The sequence below is a fragment of the Anopheles funestus genome, chromosome 3RL (genome assembly GCF_943734845.2).
Source record: "Anopheles funestus chromosome 3RL, idAnoFuneDA-416_04, whole genome shotgun sequence".
Taxonomy (NCBI): Eukaryota; Metazoa; Arthropoda; class Insecta; order Diptera; family Culicidae; genus Anopheles; species Anopheles funestus.
The window spans coordinates 12821107-12846104 of record NC_064599.1 but is presented as its reverse complement, the minus strand read 5'-3'; the positions used below and the strand labels follow the sequence as shown (position 1 = coordinate 12846104).

The 24998-nt window shown below is 42.5% G+C and overlaps 1 protein-coding gene across 5 annotated transcripts in view; it reads right to left on the bottom strand.

Moving 5' to 3' along the window:
* LOC125771438 (cyclic nucleotide-gated cation channel alpha-3) overlaps positions 1–24998 on the bottom strand; it is a 101942-nt gene that overhangs the window by 17394 nt on the left and 59550 nt on the right. For 4 of the 5 annotated variants that reach the window (XM_049442061.1, XM_049442066.1, XM_049442062.1 and 1 more), the window contains 4 exons: positions 23883–24700; positions 3225–3376; positions 2933–3074; positions 1909–2058 (listed from right to left, as the gene is read on the bottom strand). In XM_049442061.1, coding sequence (XP_049298018.1) covers positions 1909–2058; positions 2933–3074; positions 3225–3376; positions 23883–24700 — 1262 coding nt within the window. The remainder of the gene's footprint in view (positions 1–1908; positions 2059–2932; positions 3075–3224; positions 3377–23882; positions 24701–24998) is intronic. The other variant, XM_049442063.1, reaches the window with a different exon arrangement.

Below are 24998 nucleotides of genomic sequence, written 5' to 3'. Positions count from 1 at the left end.
GTTAAATTAAATGGCTCTAGCTTCAAACTACGCATCCAATTCGAATTAAATCGCAATCCACAGAAATGCAGCAAGACTCTTAACATGTAGCTTCAAAATAATTAATTTTAAATGTTTATTCATAGTTTTGTTGAAGATGCTCACTAAAAGAATATGGGAGTGGTGAGAAAATAAACCAAAAAAATGAAAGCACACAAGCAATTCATCCACATTATCATAGGAATCACATCGAGCTTGATCAAACAAAGAGTGGCAGAGAGTTTACAAGAAGAACAAACAAACCAAAACAAAAAACAAAAACAAACAAAAGCGATATGGTAAAAAATAATCATTCAACTGAAACGGTGCGGTATGAGAATATAATTAGCAAAAAGGAACAATGAGATATGTTGAAAAGTACGTGTAGTATATATAGCACGATTATTTAAGATATATAAATACTGATATGATATTTTTTTGTTTTGGTAAGTTATTATAGCCAAGCAAAGCTTCAACTGAACGATAGTTATTGATTGATATTTTCGGTTTACTTTCGTTTTGTTGATACGGTATGCTCTATAATGAATGTTCATGTACGTTTATGCACTACGGTTACGAACTTCTTCGGGCTATGGGCAAACATTGAGGTTTACGGTTCGATTCTAGTAGTTACAGTTACTGTTTAATGCTATGCAACGCTAGGCTTCAGACTAACTCTGCGATTAAGGGTTGCAAATTTCGCACTAACGGCCATCGATCGTAATACGATCAGGGGTACAGTTTCTACGTGTCTAGACATCCGATCTGGACGGACGGAAATTGGGGATAAGAGAAGCACAATAGATATATAGGGGGAAATTGACCATTTTCGGGGACTTCCTAACTACACAGCAAGAAGTATAAGGAAAGATAGAGCAATAGATAGAGAGAGAGAGATAGAGAGACGGATAGAGGGAGAGAGAGAAAGAGTGAGCGAAGAGTATTGATAGATAGATAGAGAGCAACATGTATGCATACATGAATGAAAGAGTCTCCACACAGGAGCTAATCAGGAATGGAGCGCTTTGGACCAATTTTGTAGTAATTCAAGTTACAGTAGAAGAAGAAAGTACATTCTATCTCAAAGTTGATCACGGTGACACATTGTGAAAAATCCATGTTTCGATACTTTCTTTTTCCTTCCATTTCGATCAATGGAATGGTAATAATAAGCGCAATTGTTTGGAGTTTAAAGTTGTGGAAATCTGTGGTGTTTAGTAAGTCGTTCGCGACAAGTACAAAGGTTGACGGAGGAGTTGGAATCAAGTTGACGGAGGAAGTTGGGAACACAATTACGTTTAAACTATAGAGAAGGCATTACAGGGTTTTAGGGGAGCGTGTGGTATATTCGATTTGATTCGATTTTGGATTCTAAGCTACTTTGAATATTAGCAAAAATTGGTACGATTAAGTAAAAGTAAAGTGTGGCTCCTAGCTTTGAAACTCGCCGTTGCGCCGTTCCGATGGGGGGGTTATCGCTTTCGCTTCTGTTACGGTAAGTAGTGTCCGCCCATTGCGTTCGCTTTTGCACGCAATTTCTCACATTGGTTTCGTACAACTTTGCTATTCGCGTGTGTGTATAATTTGGGTCAAACTGAGTGACGACTTTTTTTTTTGGTTTCTAAGCCTGCATATGCTTCATCATCGTCGACGTCGGTGGTCGAGTTGGTCTGAGCAGAATTTCGATTGATTTTGAGCAGTTATAAATACTAGTAGAATAATTGCAAAATTTTCCATTTTTCGGTAACTTTTGGTTTGAACTTTTGCATTTTTTTGCTTTTTTTCGATTTCGTTTTTTCGTTTTGTTTTTTTTTTTTTTTTTTGAAACGATGAATGAGAAAAAGATACAACGTCAATAACAACAGTATTTTGCTTGGCTATCATATTTACCGAGCGCTTTACCTGCCGTACCCATGTTGAGGATACTGATTTCGCCGAAGTACGAGCCCGCCTTCAGGGACGCCATCACCGTCTTTCCGTTGTCCGCCACCACCTGCAACCGGCCCCGATTCACTATGTACATCTCCTTGCCGACCTCGCCTGCAAAAAAAGGGGAATTAGCGTTAGCGAAATATTATGAGCTATAATGCTGCCCGCATTGAGATTCCCATCCCCGTACACGCACACGCAACATGAGTTGCGCCGAAAACAATTAATAGCTTGCTGCTTTACCAGCTTCAAGCGTGTTTCAAGGTAGAACTTCCAACGTTCACTTCACGGACGATAAACATTCATCTTGACAGCGGAGCAGAAACGCAAAAGAACCAATTTTCGGAGGGCATTATTAGTATGTTAGCCGGATAAAATGAAGGAACGTGCTGAAACCCGCACTAAATTCCGGGGGGCCCGTGCATCTTAAGCGAAAACAAAAAAAAAACCCCGAACACACATTATAGCTGCTTCAAAACGTCATCTTAAACTCCTTACCCCTAAGGATGAGGGAAGGTACGATGTTTACCCACATGTGTTTGGCTGGCAGATAACAGTAGCAACCCCACTACGTCCCATTGAAGCTTGGAGCGAAAAATCTAATTGTTCTAACCATCGAAACCGCACATAATTTCTACCGGCATTTTGTACCGCCATCTTACAAAAGGGCCGCGAGACATGCGAGATACTGTGGTAGAAATATTTTCCACTAGGAAAAGTATGCACGGATCTTCCATCACACACAAAGACAATTTGCTACGGCAATGGATTATGGTGCAATCGGTAAGGTTCGAGTGTGGCGTTCGGCGTGACGACAAAGCGCAGGTAGGATAGTTTGGTTGGTAAGTTTTGTTCCAGCAAAGCTGGGCGAGAATGCAAGTCACGTTCGTGTTGCGGGGTTGGGGGTTTTGCGAACACACCGATGGAGCGTATCCTTGCCAGCAGGTCAGAGACCCGGGGGTTCGCGTATCCGGCCATAACTTACCTTTGCGACAGATGAAGTCACCGGGAGAGAACAGGACCGGTCGAAGTTTTAGCACCAGCTCGCACAGGAATCCCGCCTCGGTATTTTGAAATATTTCTACTCGCTTAAGTGTATCTAAATGAACATTTATAGCTATCTCAGCCTGTAAAAACGGGGAAGATACAAATGCATAATGTTAGTATGTATTAGGTAAAACAGCACACTGCAGAAAGATTCGCATCTTATCGCACAAATTGTTTCTTGCTTGTCCTTACGTTGAGGACTTTCTTCTATTCCACCACTTGCTGCTTACCTTTAATTTATCAGGAAGACATGATACAGCTCTCTCCTCGTCCGAGCACTTTTGCGTCAGCCAGAGGTAATCAAACCATTTTATGACTTTCACCTGTAGATGATTGGGCACTCTTCGCATCCGCATGTAGGTTTTGACACCGTCCAGCTTGGCTGTGAAAGACAGACAGGTGGGAAAATGTTTGAGTTGGGGTTCGTTCGTTTTTTTTCTCTCTTCACCTTCTCCACACACAGAGAACGGGGATAAGTCGAGCGATCCAATGGGTTGATATAAATAGAGCAAACAACAACAGCAGCAGCAGAACCGAGACCATGTGGGTCCTGGCCTGGAATGTCTGGCAACGTCCCATCGGACGACGGTGCAAGGACCAAGTTAATCAAACGCATTAAGCTTTTGACTCTCCCCCGGGAGGTCAGAGATGAGACCGGACACTATAGTGTGCTTCGTGCTTCGATGACGCCATCACCCCGCGTTCGAAGAGTAAAACTACCGAAGCGCTTTGATTAAAAACGATTACCCGTGGGACACACATTTCTCCCCAGATGCTAACGCCGGGTAACGCTGTGTCGCATGCTGCGTTACGTCACCATCCGTCCGATCGTATCTTTGACAGCACGGTGGTTGAGCTTCCGTAGCATCTTTGTTGCACTTTTAATGCATCACACTTACACGGTTGATAATACCGTGCAATTGTTTTCTCTCTCCCCGTTCTCGCTTTTTTTTTTCGTGGTCGAGTTGTGCAGCAGTGCACCAGAAGGGTTTTATGGCGTTGTATCTTGTATGCTACCACTACAATATTGCAAAAGATATCTGAACCTTGGTACAACATGGACACCGAGTGCAGACGGAAACAGTTCTTCTGGTTGGATCGTCTTCCGACAGAGGGCCGTGACGCGAGAGAGAGAGGGGTGGGGGGTTAAGTTGTCCGACATTAAGAAGACTTTATGACACTTATCTTTTATTATGCTTACCATCCCTGTGGAGTTACAACCACCGGGTACATCATCAATCGGAAGCTTTTCTTCGGGGTTGCATTATTGCCACCGCTCACATAAATGGTGCAATCATTCTTCAGCTCGCAGAGTAGAAACAGTTTTTCTTTGCCTTTTTAAACACTTCCTGCTCTTCCCACGCTGGAACGAGTGCATTCGAGAAACCATCGATTAGACGATTGTTGCACCGTTTTAGGTTTGGCGGTGCAACAATGTTCTCAGTACCGGCGGACATCCATCACCTCGCGAACAGATCTGGTGAGTGGAAGCGATTCTGCTATTCTGCGGATGTCGATAAAATTGTCTACAAATCGTTACCACGTACGGGTGGTGTGAGGTACGAACAATGTACCGGTAATGTCATAAGATTATCTACCAGATAGTGTGTGTATCCGTGTGGATTGATCGTACACACTACAGTGCTGCTACATAAATGCGATACTTTTGGTAAACAATCGCTTTTTTTATTGGATCTTTGCTTCGTGGAAGATTTGATGGGAAAGTGAATTATCTTTCACCAGCACTTGTGACATGTGAACGAGATGGGCAAAGAGAAAGCTTAATTCTTTCGTGTAGCTACATGTTGTCGGTACAGCGGTCGGTGTAACGTTTCACAATTCTTGCTATTCTTCCGCGTAATCGTTTCGAGATCAGTTCGTTTGTGTTTCGAAGAAGGAAAAACTTGTAATCCAAAGTGATTGATATTTTTCATTAGTGCTTTGTTCGATATATACGTTAACAAAAGCTCGCCCCTAGAAGCTATAAGAAACCACATCATGGGCTCAAAACAAAAGAAAATCGTTTTCTGAAGAAAAATTCTTCACTTCAACAAAAACTTCTGTTCACTTCATGGAAAAGCTTCTTTTTTCTATTGAGTAATTTCCAAGATAAAATTGCTTCAAATCTGTGAAAACCAAACTGCTACTATGTCACATTCAGCCTGATAAACTAAGTTTAAAAAAAGGAACAAAAAAACGCAAACGACGAAAAATGATCCCACACTGAGTGCGGTTAGTTGTCGGTTCTGTTGTCGGCGGTGTGAATTAATCGACTTTTTCTCTTTCGACCTCACACACGGGGCGGTTTCAGCAAGCTGAAAAATAATCCTCACCTTAGCCCGTGCGTGGTGTTCACATCACAGCTACCATGATCGCAGGTCGATCGCATTTCACCGCGTACGCCAATTAACGTCGCATTGATTCCCACCATTCCCATCCTTTCGCTGGCGATATGGATAAGTTGCGATAAATCAAAGCGGCCGTTTTTTTGTTTCTGTTTTGTTTTAGCAAATATACCACCACTGTGAGCATGCTGTCGCACTCTAATTATCTACCATTTGATCCCCGTCCGTGTGTGGGGCAACGAGATATGTGTGTGACCCGACTCAGGATAAAATCTGACGAAAAATCGTAAAAGGAGTGCGAAAAACCAACCTTTTGCGGCAGTTAAAAACACGTGCTGCTTTAGTCACTTTTTCATCGGTATGTGCCATAGTGACCTTTTTTTTAGTATGTGTGTGTGTTCCGTTCGTCCTACTCGCCCATCCGATTATGTTCATTTTGATGATTTATGAAACAAAATCGGTCTCCCATTGATAGGACGTGTCTGAGAGGCGAGAGAGGGAAATGGGAGAAAGGAGGCTGAAAAAAATTGGTACACAATGGCGAAAGGTGTGACAGTGACTGGGAAGGGAAGAGGGTTGTTTTTTTTTTTTTGGTTTTTGTTTTGCATTTCTCTGACGCTCATGCGGATGCAGCAGAAGGCTAAAACAACTCCAGGCCAAAGCAAACAATAATTCCTCATCTCTCGCTACTCGCAGTTTCCCAGTCCGCAGCCGCGTGCTCACGCATCCACGCGTAATTGCTGCTGACGGATAGGCGTGACAAATGTGTCAAACTTTGTTTTAACCCCCTTTACTCCCCTTCCAGCACCTACACCCCATCCTGTGTTCTGGCCCGGTGCGAATGGTTTTTATTCGTCCTTGTACGACGAATCGTTCCAACCGGTCGTATTGTTTGCTTTCGCTTATTTGACACGAGCCGATAATTCTCTCGGTATCGGTACGTTGCTGGTGACCAAGGCAACTGTGACCAGGGTCGAAACCATCGCGCGGACAAGCGGCACAACAGCAACCAATTGGTCACAGCCATCGCATCGGGAGCGTAACGCAAACTGACGTCAACAGGACGGGAGCATGAAGCATGAAGCAAATAGGAATTTACCAGCTTCGTAGTTTAACAAACTGATCACCGGTGGGACGAACACATCACTACAATTGATGAATGGAAATTGAAACAAAAGAAAAAAAGAAGGTAAGCTAACATTAACCCTTGACATCTGGGACTGGTTACGAACAATTACGAAAGGGAATGGCCTGAGGGAGAGAAGTTATCGGTTTTAAGGCAGAATATACTGTACAAAGTTTGTTTTCCGTTTACATTGTTTCCCCTACAGTACCATATACTGACGTCTTTAAATTTTTAAAAAAGAAAAAAAAAAGAATTTTCCATCGAAATATAGAAAAAAAACTAAATTATATTAATTCTTTTTTAATTGTATAATTCGCGTTAAAAAAATCATTATTTTCATGCATCGTTTCCTTTAATGTTTTCCTCTCCCCTCCCAATCCGGATAATAAACTTATATGATCTGATCAACGTTTAAAGGACCAGCACTGTCACAAATCCAGGTACCGCGAATGGCTTCCATAGTGAAAGGATAAAATTTAATCTATGCTGAAACTTTTCCCCGTCTAGTAGGGGGGTGTTGAGATCTCGCACCAATTCCTGTACGCTATGACGTCAGCAAACACCAAACACCGATAAAACAACAACATCGTGCATCGTGAACCGGGAAAACAACACTCGAGTATATGAGAAGCCAAAAAAACACACATATACACACACACACACACACACACACACATAGAGAGCTAGTGAAGCAGGATCGGGATTATCCTGGCAGCGTTCACACAGCGCTGGCAACATCCGTGCGTGTTTGTGCATCGCTTGAAAGGATGCTCAATGACGTGAGAACGGGCCCTCTTTTGTTTCCACCGTGCAGCCGTGTGCTATCCGCTGACTGGGCTGGCGGCACAAAAGGTATGACTCCGATTGGTGTGAGAGGGCACGCCATGCTCGAAAAGACAAGGATGGAACAACTGTGGGAGCTTTCGCATGACGTTTGATGACGTGGTTTCTTGATGTGATGGTAGGGGCAAGCGAAGCAGAGAAGCGGTTGGTGAAAATGCAACAGAGTGCTCATCAACAACAACATCAAACAAAACAAAAAAACTAACGTTTGTAGGACAAAGTGGTAACCCTGCAGTTAGAACTGAACAACGGGTAATAGTAGCACCTGAGCATGTTTTAATAGTAGTAGTAGTAGTAGTAGTACTACTACTACTACTAGCTAGATGAGAGAGTGATACTGTCGGTGGTTAAACATTCCACCTCGAGGCATCAAATTGCAAAACCAGCTGGCAAAGCATCCTTCTTGCGCTCCGATGTTTGCCGTATGGAGCGAACGGACAATGGGAAATCTACCACTTTCGGACTGTACCACTTCATCAGACGGTAAGCCTTGTCGCTTGCTGCATCTGCACGACCTTGTCCTGTTCTCTCTCTCTCTCGCTCTCTCTCTATTGTTTGCTTCCATTTTGCTCTCCTTCGCCTTGTATTTGTTGAGTAAAACGTTTGGCCCTACTCCAACAACAAGCCAATCCCCTTTTTTGTCATTGTTTGTGCTGCTGCTGCTGCTGCTGCTGCTGATCCTTCCATCCACAACGGTGTCTTCAGCCAAACCTTCCCCCTGCTTACGGTCGCTTTGTTTTCTGGGAATGTACGCAAGATTTCTGCTTCTTTCCACTACTGTGCGACGTGTACATAACCTACTTTCGGACGCTTTGGCTAGTACATATACAGCGCTTTTCGTACGTCACGCTCGTTCCCGTTTTTCCAGCACGGACGCATATAAACAAAGCCTTCGCTCGCTGCCACCGCTACCATTTCCGGGATCGGTGAATCTGGCGACCTCCTCGGCACAGGGAAGAAGGCACGTTTTTGCACATACCCACCGTACGTATGCACACACATACGTACGCACACGAGGCCTTTTGCGGTGGGCCGATGCTAAAAATAGACTCTCCCGATGGGTACCGTTTTACTTCCAGTGGCGCATCGAAACGGTCGATAAACCGTGCCTGCCAGCTGGATTGTGCTGTGATGGATTCGCATGGAAAGGAATAGGGCAGACGGACGGGAACGAACGGGTGACGTCCGGCTGGAGTTTCTCCCTGCGTGCAGTCAGTCTAAAAATAGCCGTACCACAAACGCCAAAGTCCCGCTTTTTTTCCCCACTGCTTTCCCGAAATTCCAGGGAATCCCGGGGAAAACGAGAACGAGTGCCGGAAAAGTTTCGGAGAAATGGAGGTTGTGTGTTTTTTTTCTGCCCTCTTCCTGCCTCCCGAACGCTGCGCACTGCTTTTATGTCGTATCCTTAAAAAAGAAGGAGATTTCGTTTGGTTGTCGCTTTTCTTGCTGATCTCTCTCTCTCTTTTTTCTTTTTCTCTCTCTCTCTCACACACACACCTTTCAAAATTCTTTTCGAAAAAAAGGACTTTTGATTATGCGAGATGAATGCGAAACGAAGCCGTTTCGATGGGCCCGACCGAGCAAAGGGAATCTGCCTACGAAGTGAAAAAGCTATCGGCCAGTGGAACGATCAAGGAGTGATTTTTTTTGTAGTTCTTATTGCTCTACATCTCGCTTGTTAGTTCTTGTCATGTCAAGTTTTATTTTCTCTTGCTCCCCGCCGTTGCAATATTTGGAGGAGGGGGCCTATGGCCAAAAATTTCTTCACTCTACGCTTTTGTTTATGTTTTCCAGTTATGCCACTTTCCGACCATATCCAACAAAACCCCAGTTCCAAGGTTCATCGTATTGATGGAAATGGAAATGTAGCACAGATTTTTTCGCTTCTTCCACAGCGGGATAGATAAACTCCAGGGCCAGAAACCTATTTTCGTCCGATGAAAGTCGGAATCATTCCGCTGGAAGAAAAACGAACCGTCAACTGGTGATGGTACAAGGCGGGCTCTTTGTTCTACGCCGCACAGCAAGAAGCCTGTCAAAGTTTGTTCCTTTTTTTTGGGGGGACAACAGCATTAAAATGGATCTTTTTTTCAAAGAAGTTGAAATGAACTCGTCACGATGATTGCGAAGCGGAACAAAATAAAAAATGTACAATGCAAAGCAAAGAAATATGGTTTTGATTTGTCTTTTTAGTAAAGCGGGATAGTCTTTTCATTTTCATAATTCTATTCATAAGCTTTCATGCGATATCAATAAATGGCCGGTTGTATGAAAGGTTGAAGAAGAATAAAATTTATGATTGATGCGTTGTGCATTATTGAACGTATTATTGCACAATTGATTTGTTTTCTTTTTTTAAATTTCATTTGAAGCTATTTCATTTAATTGATATTGAAATTAGAATTTCAACCTTTCTATGCAATATCCTTTACTACAACACTCAGTAGATTGTACTGCAAGCATAAAAAGGATTTTGAGGTATTTCAAAGTACAAACAAGGGGAAATAATTTTCATAAATTGAAATCAAACATGAAACAGCTTTGGCTGGCCTCGGTATCATCACCTTGCAGCATGTTGTGAAACAGAGAAAGAAAAATAAAATTGCTGGCCCAGTTTGCTTCACTTTTTCTTTCGCATCTCTTTTCCTTGGAACGCACCGACACTACGTGCTTGCCGGAGAAACTGTGAAGGTGTTAACATTTTAATAATAATTCAACATCTCGGGTGTTGAGTCGGTGTCATTGTGAAAGTTTACTTTTTAAACATAAACAAATGCCTTCATGGTTCATGCGCATGGTTTGGGCAAGTCGGGCCCGAACCATGCCCGGCCTAGTCACCGCTCTCGTCTAACGATCACCCGCGTTTACCATCATTCCAGCGTTCCAGGAACGCAGGCACAGAGCATACTTTCTTCGCTTGCTTTCTTTCTCATTCCCATTACCCCGTACCAAAAACCCTGCCAGTGGTTCTGCGGGTGGCTTTTCTTCTTCGGCCAAGGGCAAAACCATCATCGCATGAAAACAAGGCAAACTCAACGAGTGCGGGAAGCATTGGCGGATGTGTTTTTCGCACATCTTGCCTTGTCCCACCGTGATGCCCGGGTGGAGAAGGCAAAACGAACGGAAAAGCTTCACCGGCAGCGTTCCAAGGCTTGAGACACCAGGAATGGTACGCCGATCACCACATCCAGCAAACGCTCAACCCGTGCTGGGTCTGCTTAAATTTTTCCTTCAGGCTGGGTTTATTTATTTCTTTCGTTTCGTTGCTTCCTTGTGCAACACTTCCTTCTGTTTGTTACTTCACCACATCCGCTTCCGGTTCGAGTTTGTGCTTTCCCGCGTTACATTTGCTGGACGCCATCACAATGTTGCTGCTTCCACCTTCCAAATGCTAACGACCACACACACACACACACAAGTTACCTTCCCTTCCTGGTAGGGAATACCACCTTCCCTACCCATCCTTCCCGGAAAAACAAGGAAGAAAAGATGAAAAGTTGAAAGATTGTCAGAATCCACTTCTTGAGGCACTTTTCGTCACATCATCATCATCATCCGTCTAGGCATGTGGCAAAAGCGGGGGTGAGGGGATGTTCACAACATAACGCGCCCTTGCTTGCATCATTCGCGAACATTTTGCGACTCGATCTCGCTTATACATGCTTGAAGCGAAGGGCTTTGGCGCAGGGTAAACCTTCGGGAGCTACTAAATAGCTGCTTTGGCACACGGTTGCATGTGTAACCACTTGTAAATGAAGCGCACTTACACACATACACACACCCGCGATCCAATCAAACCGTGTGGAAGGAAGGACTGCATTGCACTGGGAATTGGTGCACAGTAACGGTAACGCCAGTCTACGTGAGTTGGCAGAGTGATTTGGAGTAGCCTTCTCACGTTCTGCCTTGTCACGTCGACGGTGCGGACGGAAACCAAACATCCGACCTCCATCTTGAAGGCAGCTGATGATGATGGAAGCAGAAAGGACGATCAGGAAGCGGAAGCTCGTTAGGTTGTTATTCTGTGTTCCGTTTTATGTACGACCAAAAATGAGCGGTAGCTTTAGGGGGAGGGAAGAAACAGGGGCATAGGGACACTATTGATGTTGGAATGCATTTGGGGTGCGATAAACGGTGATAAAAAAAATTCTCCGAAGAATAATGCTCAGCCATGCTAGAGAGTAGCATCAATATTGACAAGATTGATCAAGAAATAGTGTAGTTATAGTAAAGTTTAAAGAAAAAATAATTTTACAAAAATTTCAATTTCATGTTTCCATTCCCTCGAGTTTCATTACAAACAAAACACTGGGCGCCTCCATTAAAAAATACTAGGCGCTTCCATCGACAAAGAATTTAAAAAAGTTTGCTCTAGAGATGTGCAAAGTGAGTAAGAGTGATATAATGAGTTGAAACGTTGTATTGAACGAGTTTCATTCACTCACCACGAGGAAATTTAGCGACTATTTTTTCATTAACTCGCGCGAGTGAATTAAAAGTTTTATTTTTTTATTATTTTTTCTTCTTTTTTCTATTTAAAGCATTATTTTAATAAAAAAACCAATTGGCATGAAAAAAAAATCAATTTATAAAATTTTGCTAAATTACTCAAAAAAAATCTAAGGCTATAGCCTTAGGAAATTTTCATATTTTTAGAATTTTTCATTTTTTTATTTTTTTTTTCTTTATTATATTTAAAGATCTATTTGAGTGAAAAGAAACTTATTTGAACCATCTGGCATTAAAATAAATCAATTTAATTTTTTTTGCAAAATTTCCCAAAAAAATCGTAAGGGGTAAGCCTTATGAAATTTTCGAGTTGAAATTTTTTTAAATTTTTTTCTGATTTTTTATTCCTTTTTTAATTTAAAGCATTATTTGAGTGAAAAGAAACTTATTGCAACAAATTCGCATTCAAATATCTCACATTTATAAATTTTGCTACATTGCTCAAAAATGAGGAAAATTTTACATTTTCTCAAACAGGGTATGGAACTTGGTTCCTCGAATAACTTCTGGCACAGACATCTGAGGGCATGGCCGTCCAAGAAGAAAATGTAGCCATTGGTGCCATCTATCGACCACAGGTAAAAGATGGGCGATCCGTTGGATACCGACAGAGTTATAGGCAAAACTTGGTGCAAAAATGAGCCTAGGAGATAGGGAATTTTATAGATTTTTTTGTTATTTTATTACAATTTTTCAATCTTTTTCAATTTAAAGCATTATTTGAGTGAAAAGAAACTTATTTGAACCAATTGGCATTAAAAAAAATCAATTTAATTTTTTTTGCAAAATTTCTCAAAAAAATGGTAAGGGGTAAGCCTTATGAAATTTTCAAGTTGAAATTTTTTTCTGATTTTATATTCCTTTTTTAATTTAAAGCATTATTTGAGTGAAAAGAAACTCATTGCAACAAAGTCGCATTCAAATATCTCACATTTATAAATTTTGCTACATTGCTCAAAAATGAGGAAAATTTTACATTTTCTCAAACAGGGTATGGAACTTGGTTCCTCGAATAACTTCTGGCACAGACATCTGAGGGCATAGCCGTCTAAGAAGAAAATGTAGCCATTGTTGGCATCTATTGACCACAGGTTAAAGATTGGCGATCCGTTGGATACCGACAGAGTTATAGGCAAAACTTGGTGCAAAAATGAGCCTAGGAGATAGGGAATTTTATAGATTTTTTTGTTATTTTATTGTAATTTTTCAATCTTTTTCAATTTAAAGCATTATTAGAGTGAAAAGAAACTTATTTGTACCAATTGGCATTAAAATAAATCAATTTATTTTTTTTTGCAAAATTTCTCAAAAAATGGCAAGGGGTAAGCCTTATGAAATTTTCAAGTTGAAATTTGTTTTCAAATTTTTAGTTTTTTTCATTATTCTTCATTGATCCAAAATCTTAATTGTATGTCAATGTTGAGTGTCTCAACGTCTTTGGGTACCAAAACGTAATATGAATTTTTTTTTAATATAATTGTATTTGTTTAATAGCTGCCCCATTTTATGAATCGAAAAGATAGTGTTATGTTTTCTTTTCTTCGAGCACAACTACCTAAAACCAGGCGCCTCCATCAACAAAACTTTGGGCGCCTCCATTAACAAAATACTAGGCGCCTCCATCGAGAAAGAATTTTTAAAAAGTTTTACACAGTGGCAAGAAAAATAGTAAAACATTTCTTCCATACGAAACAAAAGTATCGATCTACTGTTTAAGTCCGGAATCATTACATGTATGTCAATTTTAAATGTTTGAATGCCTTTGGTTACCATAAACCATAAAAACCAGTAAACACGTCAGGAAAGGTTATATGCCTAATGGCATACGAGTATAAAAATGTTTTAACTTCCCCCAAGCGTAGCACAAGCATATAATAAATGCATGCAATGTCCAACTGAAAGCTACCATCACCTCGCACCATTCACGTTGTGCCCACTACTTGGTACAACTCCATACAACAGAAAACGCAACAGAGCGAAGGGTCACACAAGCCTTTCGCCTAGAGTTCAAGCTCGTTTCGGTCGGTCGGGATGTCACGATGCCTCAAAGTGACAGTTTTCGATGGCAGGGAAAACGTTTTCTTGTTTCTCATTTTTTTCTTTTATTTCTCTCTACGGACTATGATTCAGCAGTAACCGGCGTAAAGGCGACAAGGAAAGAAATAAGCCTCCAAAATTCAAGTGCTTTCGGCAATGGTGGACCAAGTCGTACAGGAAATGCTGGTTGGCTGACATGATTGCTGTGCCTTCCCTGCCATCATTAGTCACCGTGCGAATCTTAAAGATAGATCGGCCGTATTGCAAAGTCATGTTGTGTCAGTCATTTTCAACCATCCATCTTAACCCCAAATCGTTGCCAACCCGAGCATGCTACGTTTGCATATGTGTAAGATATATTGTTTTGGTTATTTTTTATTCGTTTCGACTGCACATCCCTGTTTGTGGTTATCGTTTCTGTTTTGTTGGAAGGAATTCCAGGACAAGACTAGAGCAGAAAATATTTTGAGCATTATCGATTGAAGTCATGGAGACTACTTGCATGTTTGTGTGATAGTTTTTGAAAAAAATTATTTGCTTCCTTGGTTGTCAAAATTTGTGATTTTTGGATTTTTCAAATGTATATCATCAATTTTATTAAAAAATATTTACAAAAATATAAGAGCTTAGAAAAAATGAAAGATACATCGAGGACTTCAACGCATAATACTAACGTAAGATGGCGTGTTGATGGCACAGCGAATTAATTAACAATGGCAACGATTACATCATTACACCCATAAGTCAAACAATGATCACGAAACAGATATTTTCGTGACGATGTTGTCCTTACTAATCTTTCATTGCAAAACACACACACACACTAATAACGCTAGCCACTCACAACTAAACTCCATACCCCGCCCGGGGTCATGAATCGGCAATTTTTCGCCTTTCCATCTCATAGTGTCAAAAGTTTCCAAAACAAAAGTATCTTCTGCCGACGTGCTGGTGCTTGGTTGAATTACGCGCTGGACAAATATTCACCAGCCGGGCCCCAAAGTAGCTTCAACGGCACGATTTGCTTTCCGCAAATCGGTATCTCGTGCTGTAAAGACTCGTTTCGTAACTTTTGCACTCCAATCCAAATCCAAAACCCTCCCCTCAACCAAATAATTTTTCTCACGCGGTGAATGGTAAAACAAGGTTTTTGGGAGGGAAGGAAGTGTTGTTTAACATAGAAGAAGGCGTACAAAAAGTTTTCCTATCTAATAGCTGTAATCAAAGCAAAGATCTAATGTGCAAGTGAAGAGCAAGCGAGATGGGCAGTTTCGGGAACAAAGAAATGCTGGACAGAACAAGATGAGGGGATGGGAGGAGGAATAGAAAAGAAAAGTGAAACAGAAACAGTACGCCTCCATCGCTAAAAGGCATTTATGATAAATGATTAGGGACAGAGAGCAAGAAAAATGAATGGCTTGTGCGTTCGTTTGAAGTGACATTTGTTTCTTGTTGTAGTTTTTTTTTTTTGCCTACTCAGATTTTCCCTGTACCGTGTTTTAGCATTTCTCAGTTTCAGCGACCAGATTGGACCGTGGTGCTCTCTCCTGTTACGCTCCCGTTTCCATTACGCCTCAATTCATCCGCTTTGGCCATCAATTGCGACTGGTAAACGGTGGCATCGCCTGGAGTGAGAACAGCGCCAGGATGTGTCACTTTATCCTGGCCTTTTCACCAAAAACGGTCGAGACAATGACAGGGCCGGGATCGTCATCACATATCTCGAGAAAAAGTCCCACACGATCCTTTCCACCTTAGTGCTCTCGCATTTCGAAGGACTCTCTTGAAAGGCAAGTATGTGTACTCGAATGGTAAACGTCCTCGAGCGGGTATGGGTTTTCCTCCTTACCCAAAGAAAGAAAAAAAAACCGACAAAAAGTGATACAGGAAATAAAATACTTTTGTAGGTTTCGGGCCGACCCTCCCGCTGGTGTGTATGTGAAGCTTTACGCTTGTCAATACCCAAAAACCAAACCCGCCATAACCTCAACACATGGGCTGAGGTTTGTTTTTTTTTGCCCTTCTCGTACGTTTTCTGGTATTTGCTGCTCCAAAAATGAACCAACCTAACGGAAAGCTTTTCGCTTTTTACGTTCTGTGTTTTTTTTTTCGTTACTCCTGGAACCAACCAAAGCGAAACATTCATCGCCCGATGGTATGGGCATATGGGACGACAGCCCAGGGTACGAGGGTGTGCATGTGTTGTACGTACATATATTATGTTGTCAATTTAACAGCTCCAGCACGATCACATCATTATTGCGCCACGTTTCCATCGTTATGCGGCCGTGCTTCCGTTTGCGCGCCCCGACCCGACCGGTGTAGTCCCGGCGACCCCACAAAAACACCAACACCGACTGCGGTTCGGGTGTGGATTTGGTTTTAGAGTGTAGAGCTGAGCTGAGATTTTTCCACCCCACGTTCTCTCCCCGAAAAGGGGATGGGGGAAAACAAGGGATTGGTGGCAAGAAACCGATATAGGGAGTAGGGAGGGCGAAGGTGCTTGCGGATGGGATGCGGAATGCGGGAATCATCACGTATTCGTCAAATTATGTTTTGCGGCAATGCTTTTTCAGTGAGGTTGGCTGCTCGTATTTGCTGTTGTACGTCGTCCCTTATCCGATCGGATAAAGATACCTTTTTAGATATGTGTGTGTGTGTGTGTGTGTGTGTGTGTGTGTGTGTGTGTGCTTTTTACTCTTACTTTTTATTTTTCCTCCGTAGCTATACCGTCGGTAGTAATATTACATTTTAGATGTACCTCTTTGCGCTTTATTTTCAGTTGGATAAAAAATAGAAAAAATAGATCTCTCTTTATGCAACCAAGCGAAACTTACCGAGAAACCCACCCACAGTGGGTGTTATTGATTTTGGACGGAAGGCAATGAAGCTGGTGAAGTGATGGAGTAATTTATTTCGATGGTAAAATCGACCGGAAGCTTCATCATCATCGAAACATCGAAAGGAAATTTCATTTGCACGAAAGGAATTTATTTTATCCGATTGTTGAATTGCTATTGACCAACAAATTTTCAACCCATTTAAACTATTGACTAACAAAATCCACTTGCCGCCATTTTGTCACCAGCTCACAAAACATCCATCCAGCCTCCCACGACGGCTAATGAAAGGTTGGTAAGCCTACGGGAAATAGGCAACCAATTAAATCTACGAAAAGTTAAACATTTCCGATTCCCACACATTCGGCGTATAACCCGATCAGCATAAATAGCGTAGGTGTGCAGCAAAAGCATTGATGCAAGAGAAAAGTAACATCTGTTTGATGCCGGCAGCGTCCTGCCTCAACTAAATAACCGGACACGTTTCTCTCTCTCTCTCATTGTGAGGTTGGCTTCAATGTATTATCAAGCATTATATTACCACCGTCACTGAACGCGCACCGAAAGCCAACTTCTACTAAAACCTTCACAAAGGATAGATGAGGTACAAGGAGGGGAATGGTGAGAGAGAGAGAGAGGGAAGAAGAAGAACGAGCGGGACCGTTGGTGCTGACTGGAAACGTTTGAATAATTCATACCGATCATGCCCGCCCCGGGGGGTAATGCGCCTCATGTTCTTATGTGATTTGCAGGGATTGTTGCTGCGGCGTGTCGGTGCTTCATGTTTTTAGTGTTTTTGCCTTTCCTGGTGTTTTTTTTTGAAGTTCTCGTTAAAGAGGCGTACGGTACACGTACCCAGAACATGAAAGGTGGACAGAAACACTAGAGTGCCTAGACGAGCACCAGGGTCGACCTAATCGAGGGGACACCAGCAAAAGGTGTGGTTTTGTGTGTTGTTTCCATGTACGGAATATTTCCCTTTTTTTTCCTACACTAGTTGCATACGTCTAGGTCAACAAGATTGTTTGTATCGGTACACTCTTTTATATGGTACAGGGTATGAGAAGCACCAATCAAAAATGATACGAACATGAAAGCATAAACAACAAGGGTGATAAGTTGGTTGCTTAAAAATTTTAAAACCATGCCCACGTATGGGCGTTATCCATGGTGGTGCCTTTGAATAATTTATCATCGCTCTTTATTTCGTTACCGTAACGAACCAATTTCATCAAAAATCTCAAAATTGTCTGCATGTTCTTTCGAGTCCGGGGGGTAGAATCGACACATAAAAACAACACCCGATTCAAGAGAAGGAAAGGAAAAAAAACTTCCAATCGAGAGAAATAACAAATCGTAGAACAAAAATCTCAACAACTCCATGTTCGCATGGCATTCAGTAGATAGACTTCGGGACAAAGTTCATCTGGACACATATCTTCCTCCGCCCATTCCTAGGGAAAATCGCCTTTTCTCTTACGCGAACACCATTTCACGGGAAAAACCGATGTTTTCTCGTTTGCCGATCATATTTTCTATCGGTTTGACATTTTGCAACAATCGGACAAATTATGTCCCATCAATGTACAACATGGCAGCGACTTGGTGTGGCTTGAACGCTTCTTCGGCAAACGAAACAAAACAAAAAAAAACTCACAGCTCACACTTTCAATGAATAAAACACAATAGTATGTAGCGAGCAAGTAGGGGTTGGAAAGAATATGCTACAACAAATCATGCTATTGACACGTTTCCCGGCACTGCCGGTGAATAAATCATTCCGAAAGCGTTACGATTCGTACGGGGCGTTAACGGAGCGAATGGAACTTGCTCTACCTACGCAAGAAAGTTAAGTGCAAAAGTGATCGCTCACTCGCTATGCTGGTGGGAATCAAAACTAAAAGGTAACGAAAAAATATTGCACCTCCATTATAGGTTGTCGCGCCCACAGCCCCACAGATAACAAATCGTACTAGGTGCGTGTGAGCGGAATGGACCACTCGTCTGACTTGTTTGAGGGATGATTTTCGTGTGGTAGAAAAAGCAAATACAAAAAAAATGAGGGAAAATCAAACAGATTCGAACGGAAAAGTATCGCCCTCCCTTCGAAGTATGGAGTACAGTTGCTGTTTCTCGGTACGGGTAGCAACATTGTTGCACAACATTTTAGGGCCATGTGATCGACAGGCAGCATTAAATCGACGGCAGCAACATGAAGTTGTGTGGGAGGGTTTTACGCAGAGCAGAAAGAAGAGGAAGGTCCCCGTGATTTGTTTACCGCAATCAATATCAAAATATCCTATCACAACAAAATTTCACCGCACGGTAATTCAATCACACGCAAATGTCATCAAAATCAAAAATTGCATTGTACGGTAGGTGACATATCGGCAAATCTTGCTCCGTATCCGAATTCTTAACCGTCAAACAGTCGACGGTGTGCGTCGCAGCATCTACTTCGCCCCCTCTGCTCCACTCTGAAGAGGAAAAGAGGAAAAAAATACATTCCAACATACGATGCGCTGACGCTCGTCGGAGGGTTTTCGGTCGTGTAAATGTATCTGTGTGTGTAGGTATGTATTATCACGTCACTTCGGTACCGGTTGCCTACCGATACCTATTGTAGGTGCTTCTCCAGGGAAAGAAACATATTTATGCTTAGACGAACGAACGCTTCGTTCGAAATCACATTGGGCTTGGGTGCGGGTCGGAGGGAATCGATAAACAACTCGTCGAAACCCGGGGACCAGACATTCGGAGGATATCGATATCCGATTGAGCGACTAGCAGTGCCAGGAAAACCAAAAGAAACAACCATTCGGATGTGTGTGCGTGTGGATGTGAGCAAAGGCTGAGGCTGCAATCTTTCGCCGATAAGCACTTCAACTCACGTCAAAACCCTGGGTTGATTCTTTCGCAAAACCTTCGCCCTCTATCACCGTGCCGAACCCAAATCAACACTCATCGTGCCAATCACGGAGTAGAGTTTGATGATGCTGACAAGGATCGAAAGGAAGTTTCTTTTGGGTGGCGAAAAGGGGGGAAAAGGAGGAGATCGGAGGGAATGGAGGGAGCAGCAACCTTCACACCATTTTCCCTCCTTTTTCCCCATTTTCCATCAAATAAAATGCCACCAGCAACAACAACAGAAAAAAAGGGATAACGTTAGCCTAGCTTCGGTAACTTCTTGTAGGGAAAAGGCGTTAGCAGAAGCAGCAAAATGAAAAACGCCTTCGGTTCGGTAGCACCATTACGGAATGTTACGCAGAATGCGATATAAAACGAAAAAAGGAAAAGAAAGCAAGAATGAAAACGCACACGAAACGTAACCAGGCACCGGGGGTTGTACCCCTGTACCGTGGCCGGAAATTCATTTTTGTCGCCCTCCTGCTGCGACAGCACGCTGTGTGCTTTCATTTCTAAGAAAGACCACCTCATCCTATCCTCCAAAAAAAAAAAAAAACAGATGCCTTCAGAATTTCACGCTCCGAGATATGCTCAACAAGCATCAACCCAACCTCCCTGGGCACCATTCGCGCACCAGGGCGAAAGGTGTTGCTGCAAATGGGTTGACTGGCCGAAAGGAAACTGGCGAATTGTACGCCACGGGGTAGAAAAGGGAAAAAGAAATTTCCAGGATAGAGATCAAGCAAGTATACAAATCTAATATGTAAATCCATAAAATATTAAGATTGTACAACAATTTTATTTGTGTCCCACCAGACGGGTAAAAAAAAACCCCGACTGGTTCTCTGCTGGCGAAGAAACATGAACCAACGTGCCATCTCTCCTCGGGGGGTGTGTGTGTATGTTCTCTGGTTAGGCATGGAAATTGGAGAACCTTGACAGTCTTGGCACCGTCTCACCAAAGGCGAAAGACAGATTCCGCAAGAATGAGGTTAAGGATTCGCCCCGAAAGCGAATGGAGGGGTTTTTCCGGGTGCGGTAAAGGACATGCTGCTGTTGGGAGCAAAAAGACCACAGGAACCGCCAGGCTTAGAATGTCGTCCATGTTATGGGCATGTCTTGGTAATTTGTTCATCTTCATCGCCTTCCTTCCGCAGGCGTCTGTCGGCGGTGAGGGCCAACCGAGAACAGGGGCTCTACCCGACAGTGTTACGTTTACGTGATGAAATTTAATAGACTCTGTAAAATAAAGGGGTCCGGGTTTTTGCAATTTCAGCACCCAAAAGCTTGAAACGAGTGCATATTGAAGGGTAGCTTGTTTGTGGCATATTGAAAGACTGAATCGAAAGCTAAGTTTTCCCAACTTAACTGTAATCAATTTTTGTTTCCTTTATCCTGCTGAATCTAAATTTAGTAACATGAACCCTTGTGCGGAGGGACTCCACACTTTTACTCTATTTAATTACAGTGTTTCAAACAAACTATGGTGAAAAAGTTTTTTAATTGCAACCACTTTTATTTGGTCAGAGCTTCTCCGTTTGTTTGGGGCCAAAAACCGAGACAAAAAAAATCACCCAAAACTTCAACCATCCAGGAAAACGGCCGGAATATTCAATCCAATGACGGTCGCTTACAGCTAGTTATGGGTATAAAGTTTTGATAGCGTTTGCGCAAAAAAAAAAATCCCCAAAAGCATTCCGCAGCAACTGATCGTTTCACAGTGCAAAACAATATTCGCCTTCACAACCCCCGTGGTATGATCGCGCGAACGTGCAGTAGCTGTTTTATTGGCACGAATAAATGTTTAGACGAGCTGGCGATAAACATCGTTCTCGTTGCATCACACAAATTCTCATTTCCGTCCACCGGAACGGTAAGCGTGCGCGCGTCGGGAGAGTGAAATTTAAAACAGAACCCAAAAAGGGACAGCGTGCATATATAGTACAAGCGCGCAGCGGTTAACCCGGTAGGCAATTGGTTGGTAGCGTGCTCGCTAGGGAAGATGCATCGGAAGTTAATTTATTTTTCATCCAAAGCAACCAGCCATGCATGATGGCACAAAGGGGCAGGTGGTGAAAGCAATTCTCTCTTCAAAGTGAGGTCATTTTAATGAATTATTATTCACAAGCGAACCGAAAGGAAGGAGATGAAGCTGGCGGAGATGATTCGGGGATGAAATGCTGAAGTCGATCGGAAGATAATTTCCGTACCGGACGCTAACGTCCCTATCGACAGGCGAAGATCGTTCTGCGTACGGTGCAGAGTACGGTGGATGGAATTTAATTTGATATAAAAATACTCTCGACACTACACGGGATAGAAATGGTTCGATTCGAGCAGAAAACGGAAGAGTTGTTTAAATCATTGGAATTGGATTGGAAAACTACTTATATAATTAATTTAATTTATTTATAGTTTCTTTTTTTGGAGAGAGTTTTTGATTTTAGCTTTCGGAAAAGCGTCTATGAAATCGAGGAGAGGTGTTTAAAACATTTTTGACATTGATTTTATTTTTCATAGTTCGTAAAGCAATATTCAATGCAAATAAAGAGTGACTCTATCGATTTTGAAATTTCGACAAGCAAGCATCAAATAATATCACCCAAGTGCTATAAACCTTCTCCCCCTTAGCGACACAATATTAATGGAAACATTTATTCACCACAACATGTGCTTCCATTTTTTTATATTTTGTCATCGATGCTTCTATTCGAACAGTTAAACACGCCTTTAAATTGCATTCCTGCATCGAAACGTTTGTCGAGGGTTGTTACGAGGGCCACCCCTTGGGTATGCTCATAAAAATCGTCCCGTTTCACCAAAAAAAAAAAGATTACACAATTCTTCGAGAGGTACTCGAAAGTTCGCATGTGTTTTTTGGGGGTATTATTTTATTTCCCGCTTGCCCTACTTGAGCAGTCAGAAGGAATATTGTACATACTCAGGAAGGGAGGCACCCACTAAGCACGGCCTACAACCATTTTGACAAAACCCACTGTAAATAACGTTCCATCGGTCCCTCATGGGGTTTTTTTGGGGAAAATTTCACTTCAGGAAGAAGCAACAAAAAAAACGCATCCCCGGGTTCAATTTATAGCAAAGTGTGACTAAGATTTTTAGTCACCATGGCTCTTCCGATCCTAATCTCGTATCCCGGACGAGTGGCTAAATCGAAAAATGTGATAAAATACATCCTCTCCCTCCTCCCTACACCCATGGGGTCCCTTACCAAAGCGAAGGCATGCGCGTGAGCGGTAAAAAAAAACCACTCCACCATTGATGATCGGTAGAAATAAATTTTTATTTCATTGTTTATTCAAATTTATCTCCCCAGCACCGCAGTTGGTTCACTCCGATCTGGTCCCCCATGGCCGCAAAAAAAAAACCCCCCAAACAAAAGCACTAGCAGAAAGCTGACCGGAAAGCACCGAAATCGAATAGCAAATAGCTGACAATCCGGATTGGTTCCCATTCCTCAATGATGGGTCTCTCCTCCACAACAACAACAAAAAAAGAAAAGCTCACCGAATACCAATGGAAGGTGTTCGGTCCAGTAAAAGGAGTGTTTAATTTGAACAAACCATCATCCATCACGGAAATCGACTTTTCCCGTATTAGTTGCGACGGCGTTTATGTATTTTGTCTTCGTTTTCCCTTTTTATTGGTGCTTTTGTTTTATGTTGGCACACTGTACAAACGCCATTTTTGTGTTAAAGGCCGTACACCCAGGCCCAAGTGCTGATGTTCCTGCTGGGACCAACACGGGGGGACCAACGGTCAAACGGGAAAAGTTTGATGAGCACATTTATCGATGTCGCACCGTTATCGGGACGGTTATTGGATGATAAATCTTGTGACAAAAATAACAAAACACCAACACAAAAAAACAACAACAGATTTATCCATTTGCAAACAAATGTTAGTTGCCGAGGACAACTGTGGTACAAAAGTAAATCGTTGCATTACGCACGAACGAATCGGAACTCTCGTTATGAACTCCAACGAATGGTTGTGTAAATTAAGCGTTAGATGATTGTTTACAAATATAAGAATCTAAAAACAAATCGTATCATACTTTGTCCCCTCTCACGACATATGTAACCCAATTAAGGACCATTTTAAATATTCATACTCGTATGTACGTCTTTTTCTGCTGTGAAATTGCTCACAAAACAAACATGTTTACGTAGTGTTTCGCGCTAAGTGGGAAAATCTTCCCCATTTCCCGGTCCCCCCCCAGAGCACTACAGAAGGGAACAAAAATTGAATTTATTGACTTACCTTGAAATTCCTTCCGGGCCGCACTGACCGAGGTGACGATGTTGGCCACGTGCCCGAGCACGGTCGCAAACAGCATCAGTCCGAACAGTAGCTGCGCGATAACGAACACATATTCCGCCTTCGAACGGGGCCGGGGCAGGTCACCGATCGTCGTGAGGGCAAGCGTACACCAGTAGTAGCTCTGCAAGTACTGCTTTACCACGTCCGCCGATTCCGAGTCGTGGTAGACCCAGTTCTTGGAGCCGAAACCATTATTCTTATAGATAATGTGATATAAACAACCGTTCCAGTGGAAGATCACCAGCAGATAGTGTATCAGCGAGGTCGAGCGGAATAAATTCGGATAGTTCGTGTGCCGCTCGGTTCGATCCATAAAGGCCCAGAATCGATAAATCTTGACTAGCCTAAACGAGCGCAGTATCGAGTTGAAGCCTATCGATAAATATAAAAAATCTAACGGCAACAAACAAAGGCAGTCGATGTAGAACGTCGTCGAGTTCATGTAGTGCTGCCGGAGCTTGGTCGAGTCGGTTTGGAGCACACCGTCCTCGAGGTAACCCGTACGGAAGTGGAACAGAATATCTACGAGGTATAAAAAATCCGAAAAGTAGTCTAGACAAAACCACAGCACGATCGATTCGCCATTTATCTCCTGGAACGCGAACCGGTAGATGATCACCCAGAAGTTGTAGAGGAACGCCATCGACACCACCATCGACCAGTAGTAGCAGAGCCGACCGGCCGGGTCGAACACGAACGACCACCGCCGTCCGTTCGACTTGCGGGACGTGGTCGAACATCCGGACCGGCGTCCAAAGCTAGGTGACAATGGGGGGTAAAAAAGAAGAAACAAAAACAAACTAATTACTATTCAATCATGAACTATACGTTGTGTGGGAAAACATTGAGCGGAAGCAAATAATTTGACAGTTGTAATAACACTCAATGCAAAACGTTTGCTGAAAGAGCAACAATAGTGAAGAAAATCGATTTCCACAGTATGGGTACAAAAACCATACACAACAACAATTGAAACAGGTCTGCGGTAGACAATTTAATACTTTTCTACCACCAAGCTGCCTGTTCGGCCATGCAGAAAAAAGGGTTGGTATTGTG